A 15,554-nucleotide genomic window follows, 5' to 3' on the forward strand; every position below is an offset into this window, starting at 1 on the left:
ATGTCCACATGTTTATTATTTCCCCTACATTATATTTTGAGTGGCACCAGATGAGATGACCAAATTCCATCTTAGATAATGAATGAGATCAGGAAGTTATATAATGAAAACCAAATTAATCTCAAACAATGATTTCAGCTTAATCATGAAACAAATATTTGGCGAAAAATATGGCAGAATTTCAAACATTTCCAACCATACAGTAGTCATATTGTCTATTGTTGTAAATCTATCACTTGTATGTTTACTCTTAATGATTGTGTATTATTTCTTATATTAAGATGACGATGGGTGTATGTAGTCTTTCTGAGTGAAGATTAATACTATGAAAAACTATATTACTGTTAGTAAAGCTGGAAAAATATGTATTTCTGACAACTCAAGAATTAATTTTACATTTAAGCCTGTCAATAACAAAGCTTTCTGTGTACGAATACATGCATTTCACTCACTCACTCACACACACACACACACTCACTCACACACACACACACACACACACACACACACACACACACACACACACACACACACACACACACACACACACACACAATCTCTCTTTGAGGGAAGCTTCCTAAGTCCACCCATATCAGTTGACTAAGAAATGTTTTGTGAAAATGGGCAATTGTAATAACATGCTAATTTCAATTATAATAACAAAATTATATCAATACTACCTGGTTAAGAATTTGATTCTGTCCACTTGATGGTGGTAATCCTGCAACTGTTGTTGCTGGAGCTGCAAGAGCCATTGCTTTTGCCTCATCTGGAATTGTATCTAGAATATAAAACAAGCAATACTTTAGTTTTTTAAGTACTGACCTTTGCTCAATTCTTATTGTAACACCAAAATATGTGTTTTTGGGAGGCAAACTGATATTTTAATTTGCCTACCAACAATTAACATTGAGACACGTTGCTAACTTAGCCTCGATAGTTATCAATAGGAATAACCAACCACTTGTGAAAAGTACATATGCAGTTGAAAGTTTATTTATTTTTCACTTGGTTAGACTATAATAAATTCAGTTTAATCCTTTATCCAAGTGTGAGCAAACAAAGTTTGCGCCTGAAAGTATCTTCGGGACTGGGGTAAGGTAGTACAACACTGGGCGACTCGTTGCAAAGGTGGAGCAAGCTAACATCACTCCTATCTCACTATCTCCCATAATGCAAAACACATCTCCTTGCGGATATGTATAATGTTATGCATTAAGGGAAGGCCACTACCCAGACTAGTTTCATCCTTTATTGAGGTCTCTTCAGTGGGAGCCAGGCCCAAGTGGAGATACCAGGCAGAAGCATTAGCAAGGTCATCTCTACCTATAGGAGTTGCCAAACGGTGTGCCACCTTTTTATTAAATTGCTCTGGATTTAAAGAAAGATGTTGAAAGTTTATTTTTCACTTGGTTAGACTATAATAAATTTAATTTAATCCTTTATCCAAGTGTGAGCAAACAAATGCATAATAATCTCTTAATGCATAACATTATACATATCTGCAAGGAGATGTGTTTTGCATTATGGGAGATACTGAGATAGGAATGATGTTAACTTGCTCCACCTTTGCAACGAGTTGCCCGGTGTTGTACTCTCCCTGAAGATACTTTCAGGCACTAACTTTGTTCGCTCACACTTGGATAAAGGATTAAACTAAATATAGTCTAACCAAGTGAAAAATAAACTTTCAATGTCTTTCTCTCAATCCAGAGTAATTTAATAAAAACGTGGCACATTTTTGACAACACCTATAGGTAGAGATGACCTTGCTAATGCTTCTGCCTGGTATCTCCACTTGGACCTGGCTCCTGCTGAAGAGACCTCAATAAATGATGAAACTAGTCTGGGTAGTGGCCCTTCCCTTAATGCATAACATTATACATATCCGCAAGGAGATGTGTTTTGCATTATGGGAGATACTGAGATAGGAGTGATGTTAGCTTGCTCCACCTTTACAATGAGTCGCCCGATGTTGTACTACCTTACCCCAGTCCTGAAGATACTTTCAGGTGCAAACTTTGTTTGCTCACACTTGGATAAAGGATTAAACTAAATTTATTATAGTACGTATGCAATCAAGACATAAGTTAAAGATAAGCAGAAAAATAAACAAACAAGTGATGAAGATTAAATATCCAGAAATTAAGATAAACTCCTAAGAGATAGTAGAAATAAGAGTAAGCACTTAAGGCAAAAATAATTCCGGAAGTTTAAGCAGAACACTATGGAAAACAAAAATCTAAATACTACAACTAAGACAACCATACATATATAATAAGACCCTATTCATCTGAAACAAGAGTTGGAACAGTAAAGATGAAACAATTAAACGCTGCTGTAAAAATGAAAACTCTCAGGAAACTATGGGAAAATCAAAATCTGATAAGATTAGAATCAAGAAAAATATGAAAAGTGTGCCCTACAATAAACAAATGAACACCAAACAGGAAAAGTGAAAATGGTAAAAGTATATCAAAAATGTAAAAAGAAAAAAAAACATACAAATAGAAAAATGGAAACTTAACACTAGAGGAGAGCCATACGCCCTGGTGTATCCAATGTCCGTAGTGTTTAGTTATCAATGTCGGTTTGCCTGCTTTGCAGGATGAAAAACGCCAGGATAAACTGGGGAAAAAACCATACTGTCCATGCCCAAGACTGGCTATCTTGGCTATGGCTGAGGAAGATCCTTCAGATCCTCACGTTTCCAGCGGGAATCGAATCTAGGACACTCCTTTCCCAGGTTGCGAAGCACACAGCCAGTAGGCTAACAATGCGGACAGTTTAGTTCATTTACTTTTTAATGAAAATAATTATGAGAGATGGAAAATAAGAACCAAACGTTGGAGTCTTAGTGACAAACACTGATTGATTCAACTAGGAAGGTATGTGAAGCTGTCTGCAAGGGTAGAAAAATAAGAACACCATAGTGTACACAAGATGTCAATAGAAGAAGTCCTGGACAAGAAGAAAGCATACCAAAAGTTGCTAGCACATAAGTCAGCAGATATTTTAAAATAATACAGAGAAAATTGTAAGAGAGCTAAGCTATATGTAAAAGTAGCTAAACAGTCATGGGAAGATTTCGATAAGAATCCAGAAAATAAATATCAGAACGGTGGCAAAATATTCTGTAGGCTATTGAAAAAGTTTAGAAATGGAGGAAAGAGTACTGTAAAAGGAACGAAAGATGATAATGGTGGCATGAAAACCGAATATAAGGTTATCCTAGATGTCTAGCAATTACTTTGAAAGAATGCCAAATGAAACAAGAAGTGACAGAACGAAGAGACGAAATATGAAACAAGACAAAAACTTAACTTCTAAAATAGAATATGCAGAACTATGCAAAACAACAAGGAAAAAGATGACAAACGAAATAAGATCTTATAACACTGAAAAAAAATAAAAAAAACAATAAAAATGCTAAGAAAACATTTATCAGCTGGCAAAAGTCATATAACTGCAATAAAAGATAAGAATGGAACAACAATAAGGAACCAAGAACAAATCCTATGCTGGCTGGAAGAATTTTTTATAAAGAACTCTATAGTGATCCTTAAATAGGATCACTACGTGGACCCTGCATAGGAAGTGGGAATAACGCATAGAGAAAGAAGAAGAAGTGATCCTTAAATAGATAAATCAAATATAAATAACTCTTCTCCATCTCATATAGAATTCATTCCCATTCACTTCAGGTTAAATAAAACAAGCATTAAAACAAATCAAAAATGGACACTCCTTCCCCAGGCGTCCAGATGAAGACCTAATTCACACAGAATTAATTAAATAGGGAGGAAACAACATAATTCACCATGTTACAAACTTACTAAATCTATGCCTAGAAGAGGGGAAGATACCAGAAAACTGGGAAAATGCTACTCTTATACTGTTATTTAAAAAAAAAGGGGACAAAGTAGAAGTAAAGAACTATAGACCAATTAGTATTCTCTCTAATCTGTACAAAATTCTCACAAAAGTAATAAACAGATTAACCCCTCTTCTAGACGCAAATCAACGAGTAGAACAAGCAGGATTTCACAAAGGCTTTAACACAATTGATCATATTCATGCAGTAAAACAAATAATAGAAAAAGCAGAAGAAAACCAATTGTCTCTCTGTTTAGTCTTCATTGATAATGAAAAAGCATTTGATTCCATCAAAACTAATGCAATAATCGAAGTACTCCAGAATCAGGGAGTTCTTGGAGAATATACAGACCTCCTCCAGGAAATATACCACACTGCAACAGTAACAATCTAACTTCACACGAATAGCAACAAAATATCAATTGAAAAAGGTGTCCGACAAGGAGACTATCACCCAAAATCTTTACAGCAGTCCTTCAAGAAATATTTAATATAAACTGGACAAACTATGGTATAAAAATCAATAACAAACTTAACAGACCTAAGATATGCAGATGATATCATAATTTTTGCAAACACTCTAGAAGATCTTAATATAATGATAGAAGACCTATATCATGAAAGCAGAAAAGTCGGTCTAAAAATAAACAAAGAAAAAACTAAAATCATGTTTAATCATTTTGTAACACCAAAAAACAGAATAACAGAAAACAATTTCTTGGAAAGAGTCTCTTCATATACTACATACCTAGGTCATCTCACTGATCTAAACTGTGGACTCAAAAAAAAAAAAAAAAAAAAAAAAAGCTCAACTAGCCTGGAGTGCATTGAAAAAATTGAAAAGCATTTTGGCAAATAAACTAGGAACAACTCAAAGAAAAATGGAGAGGTTGATGCTAGGCATCACATTAAAAGATAAGCAAAACACCTGGATAAGAAGCCAGATTGAAATCACTGACAACATTCTTCACCATAAGCAAATAAAATGGGCCAGACATCTGAATAGATGTCTGGTCCATTTCCTAATGAAATGGATTCCAAAAGAAGGGAAATGAGGCCAAGGACGTCCTAAAAGAAGGTGGAGTGATGAATTGTCAAATTTTGTTGGGGAAAACTGGTCAACCATTTCCAAGAACAGAGAAAGTTGGAAAGAACTGGAGGAGGCCTTCGTCCAGCAGTGGACAGAAAATTGCTGAAAAGAAGATGTCTAGCAATTACTTTGAAATAATGCTAAATGAAACAAGAAGTGACAGAACTGTAAGTAGAAAAATTTCAAAAAATTAAGAGAAATGAAAACAAGAGTGCACATTTCAATACTTGAGTATAAAAAGTTAAAACTTGTAATGTGGGAAGGCCAGTGGAGTAGATGATATTCGACCAGAAATGCTCAAATATGGAGGTATGAAAGTTTTGCAATTGCTACAGAAGGTCGAATTCCAGATAACTGGAGTAGAGCTCTCATAGTCCATTATAAAAAAAAAAGGAAATAATGCTGAATGAGAGAATTACAGAGAATTCAAATTTCTCTACTGTGTTCCAGGTAAGATTTATGCAAGTATACTTGAAAAGAGATTGAGAAAAATTGTAAAAGAAACTTCGAAAAGAATGCTGGGCCCAGGACAAATAGAGGTTAAGATAAGATGTTCACTTTATGATAAACAGGTGACAATGATCTGTACTTAAGTTTCATAGATCTGGTCAAGATTCAAGTGGTTATGACCACTTGAATGGGAGAAGAAAGGTTAGCAAAACAGATGTTTGATGCCAAGATGGCAAGAAAAAGACCCAGAGAAACCAGTCAACAAGACCAAGGTCTAAGTGGACTGAAAACCCTCTGGAGGATAAATATCAGGATATTGATGACATAGGAATGCTTTTGCAATGTTATACGAGGGTGGTCTGAAAAGTTCCCAGCCTAACAATGAAAAAAATTTATAATTTTAAAATTATTTTTGTTTTTCAATATAATCTCCCTTCAGACTAATACATTTATTCCAGCGATTCTCCATTATCCCATCTGTGCAGTGGTTCTGGTAAAATTTGCAAAATACCCCTCTACAGCTGCAATCACCTCTTGATTCGAAGAAAAACGATGACAAGCGAGAAAGAGTTTGCTTTGGGAAGAGATAGAAGTCAGAGGGAGCGAAATTTGAGGAATAGAATGGATGCTCCAACAATTCATAGTGCAGATTCCTTAATTTTCCCATTGTGGGCAGGTGCATTGTCCTGATGAAAGATGATTATTTTTCTTCTGCAAACCGGTTCTTTTCTCATGAATTTTTTCGTCTGGTTAAAAGATCAGAATAATATTCCCCAGTTATTGTTTTCCCCTCTTCAAGATAATTAATAAACAAAACGCCTTTAGCATCCCAAAACACACTGATGCCATGACCTTTTCTGCTGATGGAACCAACTTTGTCTTCTTTGGCACTGAACAACCAGCTTCTGTCCATTTTGACAGCTGTTTGGATTCTGGTGTGTAATGGTGAATCCAAGTCTCATTCCATAGTAATTAATCGATGCACAAAATCAGTTTTATTCTTGATAAAACGCTCCAAGTACTGTTCAGAGATTTTCATGCGAGTGTGTTTTTTATGTGCCACACTTGCTCACAGCAAGTGCAGCACCCATATTGCGCAAAAGCTTTTTCATTTGCAATTCTTCATGCAAAATATATCATACATGTTCTTTTGAAATGCCTATAGTCTCAGCAATTTCATGCACTTTGATGTGCCGGTCATCTAATACCATATTGTGCACTTGATCAATGATTTCTGATGTTGTTACACTCTTTGGACATCCTTCACGTATAACATCTTCAAGGTTGGTATGGCAACGTTCAAACTCACAGCCGATTTCTTAATTGTCAAAAACGAAGGAGAAGAATGCCCATAAACTTTTATGAACTTCTTTTGGCATTAAACTTTCTTTTACAAAGAATTTCATAACCGCACGATACTCAATTTTACCCATTTCAAGGAATACAGACAACACTTTTACTTCAGACAGCTGTATAAAACAAATTACTTGATAGAATGACTTGTAATTTCACATGGATGCTTATGACAGATGTACCAACTTGGAAAAAAAAACACTTTCCAATAGTGCTGCTATCGATGGTTGAGGCCGAGAACTTTTCAGACTAACCCTCATACAAGACATTGTATAAAGCAAAAGAAACAGATTGGTGTAGTAGAAATAAGATTTTCTACAACATACATTATTTCAAAAAGATGCACAATTGTAAAGCATCTATAAAATTATGAAAAAGAAATAGGAAATAACTAAATTTTACCTAATTTTATTAAGCAATGGCACACAGGAAGTAAGGAAGATCAACAGAATAAGTACTAATAATCCTACAGTTCCAATAGGTCCTTTCTTCAGGCAATTTAAGGTGGGTTTGATTGATGAGCTAATAATGTCGCCTGATTTTAATTCATTTGCATATTCTGCATAGATTGGTTGAAAGTTGTAAAACCATGGCAGGTTCAAGAAAGTAATCTTTTGGGTTTAAATATGTATCTGTGTAACAAAGAAAATTTTTCCAAACTGAATATGATGATCTGACTGTAGCACGGTCTCTAATCTCTGAACAGCTGTGTCATTTTTTTTTTTTTTTTTGAAACATCCAATACATAGTAGTTTAGCCAAAGTAGCCAGCTTACATGAGTAGAGGATCTTCAGAGTGCAAAGATGGTCTAAGTGATGGAGATTTTTGGTGAACACAAGAGTAGTTAATATTTGGTAAGGTGTGAAGTAGGTTTAAAAAAAAAAAAAATGTTGTCTCATAATAATTTATATTTCTCCCAAACAGCAAAGGACAGAGATCTGTTGGGTAATGTGAGTGCCAGGGGATTAGTGTAAAGATAGAGAGGATAACTGTTTGCTTCTATAGTAAAATGAAGCCTAGTGTTGAATGTTAAAGTGTGCTGAAAATGTTCTAATACATCATTGAAGTGTATGTATTATCATTGTAGTCTAGCCATATAGTGGGTTTGTAGGAAGACCCTAGCAGTACCTTCAATTGACTGTGGGGTTTGTCATGTCTGGTAAGATATGCAGAATGTGCAGTTTTTAATGCAGGAAGAGGAGGTTAGTAATGAGAGAACACTACGGCTGAGTATTTGTTCAGACTATACTAGCCTCACCACCAAAATCAAACTGAACTGTGACATAATTACAAATTTTTTCCATCTCACAGAATCAACAGCACATTATACTTTCCCCAAATCCTGATTATAATAACAATCTGTCACAATTCCTTACATCTGGAGCTCCTCAGAAAAAGTAGTCCATCACTAATCATCCACTTAGATCATCATGGTATAAAGGATACTCTGCTCCTACAAAATGACATAAATCAGCCAACCTAGAAGAACTGCCAACAGTATACATTCATTATAATATTATTATTATTATCAACATTTGACCTCCATGGAGTCAGAGACTCATCATGGGAGATATTCACTATTGCATACAATGCTCATCCAACTGCATCTTAAACTGATTCAATGTGTCCACATCCACAACACACTCAAGCAATGCATTCCATTCACCAACCACCCTCCACGCAAAGAACTTGCTTCTCATTCCTTTGCTCACACCCTCCTTATAGTTTCCAGCAAATGACCTCTTGTTCTACTCCCCTTTCCCATTCTATGAAAAATCTCTTCCATATCTACCTGATAACAACCTCTGCCCAGCTTATATGTCTCAATCATATCCCCCTCTTCCTCCTATTCGCGAGGCTCTGCAACTTACATTCTCTCAATCTGTCCTCGTACTTCACATTCCAAAGACCACTGACTACCTTTGTGAATCTTCTCTGTACCCTTTCCAACATATCCTCCTCACCATGAAAACCTGGCGACCAAATCTGTGCACAATAATCCATATGAGGCCTGATCAAGGCCTAATACAATGGAATCATAACCTCTCTATTTCTGCATGTCAGGGTTCTGCGCATCATTGCCATTATTCGATGTGATGTCTTCACAACTTGTGCAATGTGGCCCCTGAATATCAGGTCCTTGTCCACCACCACTCCTAGATCTCTCATCTCCTCTATTTCTGTTAAAGTTTCCCCACCAAGTGTATACTTGGCATCCCACCGTTGCTTACCAAATATCAAAACCTTACACTTGGCAACATTGAACTGACAGTTCCACTTACCTGCTCATTCATGCAATCTATTCAAGTCCTCTTCTAAGGCATTAACATCAGCCTGACTGTGCATTGCTCTCCCCAGTTTTGCATCATCTACAAACAGCTGGATACTACTAGTTAAACCTGACCCAATATCATTAACATAGAAATTGAACAACAATGGCCCCAAAACTGACTCCTGCAGCACACCACTGGTGACCTTTCTTTTTCCAGATACTGCACCCCCATATACAACTTTCTGATACCTATCTGACAGCCAGTCACTGATCCAACACAGAAGTCTGTTATCCAATCCCATCTGTTTCAATTTATTTAAGAGCTTGTCATGTGGCAGTCTATCAAAAGCCTTTGCAAAATTTAAGTACACCACTGTATATGCATCTCCTCTGTCCAAGGTATTTATCACCTTGTTATAGTACATAAGTAAGTTAGTGAAACATGATCTCCCCTTAACAAACCCATGCTGATAACCACAGAGAATACTGCTGTTATCAACCTATTTCTGTATCCTACTTCTCACCAATCTCTCCAGGACCTTCACCACAACTCCAGATATACAGACCAGCCTATAATTTGAAGCTACAGCCTTATTACCACCTTTATGCAGTGGAACAATTTTACCCTCCTTCCACTCCCTTGGAACCTATGCTATTGCAAAACTCTTATTAAACAGGCATGCCAATGCTACTGCCAGTTCCCTGGAATATTCCCTTAAGATGTGTGGTGATATGTCATCAAATCCTATCACCTTATTAACATCAAGGTATTTCCTCAAATACCTCCTGCTCACTCACAATTAAGCTATCCTCTCCTATGTCCTCTACACTTAAGTTCCTCATAATTCCACCCTGATACGGATGAAACACACTTATAAATTGATCACTGAATACCTCAACAGTGTATACACACACACACACACATGTATATATATACATATACATACACACATACATAGTGTACTGTGGCAGTGTAATTCAATACTGCTGTATAAAGTTATGTGCTTGAAGATATTTTGTCCTTTTGGAGATGGAAGGTGGAGTGTGCCAGTGCCTCACCATTAGGCAAACAATTATACAGAAATACTTGTTGCACAGTTGAATTTTTTTATAATTCCATATGTGAGGGTCACAAGTCTTATAACAGAATAGTGCTGTGTGTAGCCAAGTGATTAGGGAGAAAGAAGAATCTGTTAACGTTTACTAAAGAGCTGGACATTATCACCAGGAAAATATCATGAACTTGCTACCTCTCATGCTATATCTCTCTTCCTCATGAAAACTGATCTTCATGAGGAAGAGAAGATGGAGTAAAAGAATAGGATGAGCAGTTAAAAGTTATAAATTGAGTAGTGTATGGATGTTGACCAGCAGCTACCGTGTTTGTGTTCTTATGTGTATAGAGAAAAGTGTAGGAATTAATGATGGCCAGTTCAATAGAACAGTATCCATAAAAATACGTATCAAAAAGACAACTTAGACAGAGCATCTATGAGAAAGTGATTGGAGGTAGTTAATGAGAGAGAGAGAGAAGAGTCATTTATCAAGTGGAGTGTCCCCCCCCCCCCTTCGGGCATCATGCACTTTTAAGAAGGTTTCTATGCACTACCGCAAACATGAAAATAGTATTCTAGAGTTGGGTAAATTTGGGGATTTATAAAGTATTAGGTGGTGTAGAAGTGAGAAGTACTGAATGAAAGAGGTAATCAAGTTATTTTGGAGGTTGAGGATATTATATATATATAATATGTTTGCAGCAGGATAAGTGATGTGTGAAATTAAACCAAATAAAAGAAAACTGATCTTGAGTGGTATTATGTTTTGATAGCATTTGACATTCACAAGATTATCTTCACCCAATTTGGGAATCATATGATCATTAAGACATTGGTTATAGAAGATTTTGAAGCTTGAATCATCTCAGTTACTACAAGGCTTCATATATGAAGAGTGGATTGCACTCTCATTAGCAAAACAACTATGGAAAGGATTTCAGTTTAATGAGAAAAGATCATTAATGTTTAGGAGAAAGTAAGGGGTGAATGAGTAGCATATGGGTATCCTGACAATGATAGAGAAATCTCATGAAAAAAACCATACACATGACGTGCAGTGAACAAGAGAGAGAGAGAAACTGGCGATCCAGTTGCAAAAGACAAGGAGACTAAGACGGTAGCTTGATAAGAAGGCCTTTATACTTTATACAGTGTATTGGAGAAGATCGCTGCTGTGCTCAGGAGTGGAACGCCACGGCTACCCCCCCCATGTCAGATATAGTGGGAGGAAGCTGTTCCACACTTAAGACAGAGTCTTGGGGAACACCCTGTTCTTGATGATATGTTCGAGATAATGTACTTCCCAGTATGACTTGAAAAGTTTGCATGGACAGAAAGTTTTTAATAAATACAGGAAGGTGTCCTTGAAGACCCAGGTTAGAGAGGTCTTTTAATATGCCATATCTCTAGGCTGTATCATAAGCTTTTTTCCATGTCAAAGAAAACTAAAACCAGAACATGAAACCTGGGAGGTCTCCTCCAACACGAAGAGGTGCCCAACATGAAGGATTCATTTGAAGACACTAATCATGCTAAAGATATTATCTTCTTAAACACACATTACCACAATAGGATAGATTATATTTTGAATGATGACATTAAAAACATAATGCATTTTCTTATAATAATTCTAAATTTTCCAGATTATAAACAACATAAGATACTAAAAATAATTTGGCGGTTCAAAATAACTGCTGAAAACAAATAGAATGCAGTTAGAATAAGGTCAAATCATTACGGTATCACTAAAGATTACAGAAATAAGTTTATTTGGACAATTTTAACTTGTGGATCTGAGAGCTGTGTTAGAATAAAACACTTGACCAAAGACTAGAGACCACAGATACGAGTCCTGAGAAAGATCAGAGTTGTGAACAGATGGCATAAATGGCAATATCATATTAAAAACGAGGATATTAGGAAAGAACTTGACATTGTAAGCATCCAGAAATGCATTAACAGAGCTAATCTCAGGTGGTACGGTCACTTAAACAGAATGGGAGAGGAAAGATTAATAAAACAAGTGTTCTTCACCAGGTTGGCAGGAAAAAGACCAAGATATAGGTGGATCGATACAGCAAAAAGTGCCTTAGAACAGCACTTCCCAAACTGTCGGCCACAGTCCTCTTGGTGGCCATTAGTTTTGTTGAGGGGGACATGAAATAATGAAAACAAATTTAAAACATTTTAAGACTAAGTGTGCCATGTCATATGTGTATGTAAGATGTTAAAAATGTAATATTTGCATTTGATTTTTGCAATATTCGGAGTGTATGTTTTGTATTGAATATGAATACAATAAATATTATAACAATATGCCTGTATTACGAATTTTTTTCCGATGGGGGCCGTGAAATATTTAAATTTTTCCAAAGGGGCCTTTACATCCATAAGTTTGGGAAACACTGCCTTAGAAAATAGAAATATAAGACCTGATAATGTTGGAGTCTTGACAGGTAACATATTGATTTGGAGGAAAATTGTAGATAGGAAGTTAGTACTGATGCAAGTTTATCATGTAGCACTATCATATCCTGTACACCCCTTGAGGGTACATATCAGGAATTTGATGATGATATTTCTATCTCTTAAGGTTTTTTACTGTATCAACCCAGCTACATCTTGGTCTTCCTCTGGATCTTTTTCCTGCCAATCTGGCAAAGAACATTTGTTTTGCAAATCTTTCCTCTCCCATTCTGTTTAAGTGACCATACCACCTGAGTTTACCTCTACTAACACATTCCTGAATGTTAACAATGGCAAGTTCTTTCATAATATCCTCATTTGATACTGCCAATGATGGCATCTGTTCACTCCACTAATCTTTCTCAGAACTTTCATATCAGAGGTCTCTAGTCTTTGGTCAAGTGTTTTACTTCTAACCCAGCTCTCAGATCCATAAGTTAAAATTGGTTTGAACACTGTCTTGTATACAACTGATTTAGTGACTTGACTAATTTCTCTCTTATTCCATATAAATTTATTCAGCTGACTTCTTACCATACCAACTTTACTAATTCTGTTGTCTATTTCCATATTTAATTTACAATCTTCACTAAATATTTTGCTTAAATAGCTGAAATGTTTCACTTGTGCTATAGGTTCACTATTCAGAATACAGTTGATATTTTCAATGTTTCTGCCTAATTTCACACCAAATCTATTACTAGTTATACAATTTAGTCATGGAATCTTGCAGACCTATACTGGATATTCAGAAGTATAACATTATCTGCATAAAGTAGAGCTAAGATTAACATCACCAATTTTGACATCCAATATCAGTTTCCTTCATAACGTGATGCATATAGATAATGAATAACAGTGAAGGTAACGTGCATCACTGTTGCACACGAGATTTTTAATCAACCCATCTTCCTGTACCTCCTGCAATTCTAACTGCTGAGTTACAGTAAATTAAAGATGCCAAGAAATTATATTACTGGTTTCATCCTCTATCCAAGTATAAGAAAACAAAGTTTGTGCATGAAGTATCTTCATGACAGGGATACTTGAATACAGAGGCTAATGGCTTCACATCAATTGCCTTAGTATCCCATAATGCAAGGCATATATCCTTATTGACATAATGCTATGCATAATGGGAAGGGCCACCACCCAGACCGATTTAAAACTTTACTGAGGTCTCATCAGCTGGAGCCAGAACCAGATGCAATACCATGGTTGAAATAATGCAGAAGTCCCACATTTCCCATATACAAGTAGTCAAAAGGTGTCAGACCTTATTCCTAAAATACAATGGATTATATATGTTGAAAGTTTTAGTGGTGCTTCCCATAATGCATAGCATAATACATGTCTGTAAGGATATGTGCCTTGCATTATGGGATATGTAAAGCAATTAGTCTTTATATACAAGTAGCCCAGTTGCGAAGATAATTCAAGTGCAAACTTTGTTTGCTTACACTTGGATAAAGGATGAAACCAAGTTTTAAGTCCCATTTACATCATATAGCTGTAGTGGTTCGAAGAGCTTTCCTCTTGGAACCTTTTCATATGGATTTTTCAGATCAACAAAACATAAATATAAATCCTAATTCCAAAGATTTCTCAACTATTTGTCTTAAAGTGAAAATCAGATAGTGACTATCTCCATTTGGCTTAAATTGAACTTGTTCTAAACCAAGCTTCCCTTCTGCAATATTTCTTAGCCGTTTCTCAAATATACTCACATAACTCTTACCAGGAACACTCATCAGGAAAATACCGCTGTAATTCTGACATTCAGTTTTATTCCCCTTTTTAAAGATTGGGTACTATGAGAGCTCTGCTCCATTATCTGGAATTTGATCCTCTGACCAGGCCTTCTGAATTATGTAATGCAGCTACTATAAGGCTTATACCTCCATATCTGAGCAATTTCATCTTCTACAGCTGCCTTTCCACTTTTCAAGTTTGTGGTGACTTTTTCTAGTTCAAGTATGGATATGTATTCCTGACTGCATTATTGTTGGGAGTTTCTACCACTGTGCTGACACTGCTTGATTCATTTGCAGTCTTTCAAAGTAATTACTCCAGACATCTAAAATATCCCTATCTTCAGTTTTCATGTCACATTTGTCATCTACAATTCCGTTTACAGTACTTTTTCCTCCATTTCTAAGCTCTGTCAATAGTCTCCAGTATATTTTGTCATGTTCCTGATATTTATTTTTTATGTTCTTAACCAATGTCTTCTCATGACTTTTATTTAGCTAGTTTTTCATAGTGCTTCATTTTCTGACATTTTTCTCTATATTCTCTAAGAGCACAAGCTGACTTACTTGCCAGGAATTTTTTATATATTTTCTTATATTCATTGATTTTCTGAGTCCACCATGGAGTTCTGATTTTTCTATCCTTACAGACAACATCACCACATACCTCTGATTGACTCAATCAATGTTTTCTTCAGGATGGGGGGGGGGAGGGGAGGGGGGTTGCCAATGAATTGCCAATGTCTGGTTCTTGTTTTCAAACTCTTTCATTTTTTCTTCAATGATGATAGTGTATTTCAGTCTACAGCTCACCCCTGAAAGCTGCTCAACCTTGATTCATTTTAAAACTTTTTCTTACATACTGTCCTTTTCAATATGAAATTCGATTTTATCCTGCTCACTTCCTGTGGAATTGAGAAGGATACGATCAATTTCAAATCCTCTGTATACTCTTGTGTCCTGAACCAGTGGGAAAACATCACTATCAACTATAACCTAGTCAATGTGACTAGGTTATAGCCTTTTCTTATTTCTTGCATCTTCTCTCAATGTGAATTAGTGCATGTTTTTATGTTAGAACATGGTGTTAGTAATAACTGGTTCATATTGTGGACACAAATACAGCAGGCACTTACCATTATTATTAGATTTACAATCTTATGTTACTAATATAGCTCTAAATATAGAGTTCTGTTTATAAACAACTCTCTGATCAGATGAAGAGATAACTGCATAGAATT

The 15,554-nt window shown here is 35.9% G+C and overlaps 1 protein-coding gene across 3 annotated transcripts in view; it reads right to left on the reverse strand.

The window, feature by feature from the left end:
• LOC150095597 (uncharacterized) overlaps window positions 1-15,554 on the reverse strand; it is a 215,988-nt gene that overhangs the window by 149,184 nt on the left and 51,250 nt on the right. For all 3 annotated transcript variants that reach the window (XM_090410058.1, XM_090410056.1, XM_090410057.1), the window contains exon 4: window positions 681-781. In XM_090410058.1, the coding sequence (XP_090266184.1) occupies window positions 681-781 (101 nt within the window). The remainder of the gene's footprint in view (window positions 1-680; window positions 782-15,554) is intronic.

The sequence above is a fragment of the Typopeltis vanoorti genome, chromosome 20, assembly GCF_054136105.1.
Source record: "Typopeltis vanoorti isolate ZY-2024b chromosome 20, IOZ_Tvanoo_1.0, whole genome shotgun sequence".
Lineage (NCBI taxonomy): Eukaryota > Metazoa > Arthropoda > Arachnida > Uropygi > Thelyphonidae > Typopeltis > Typopeltis vanoorti.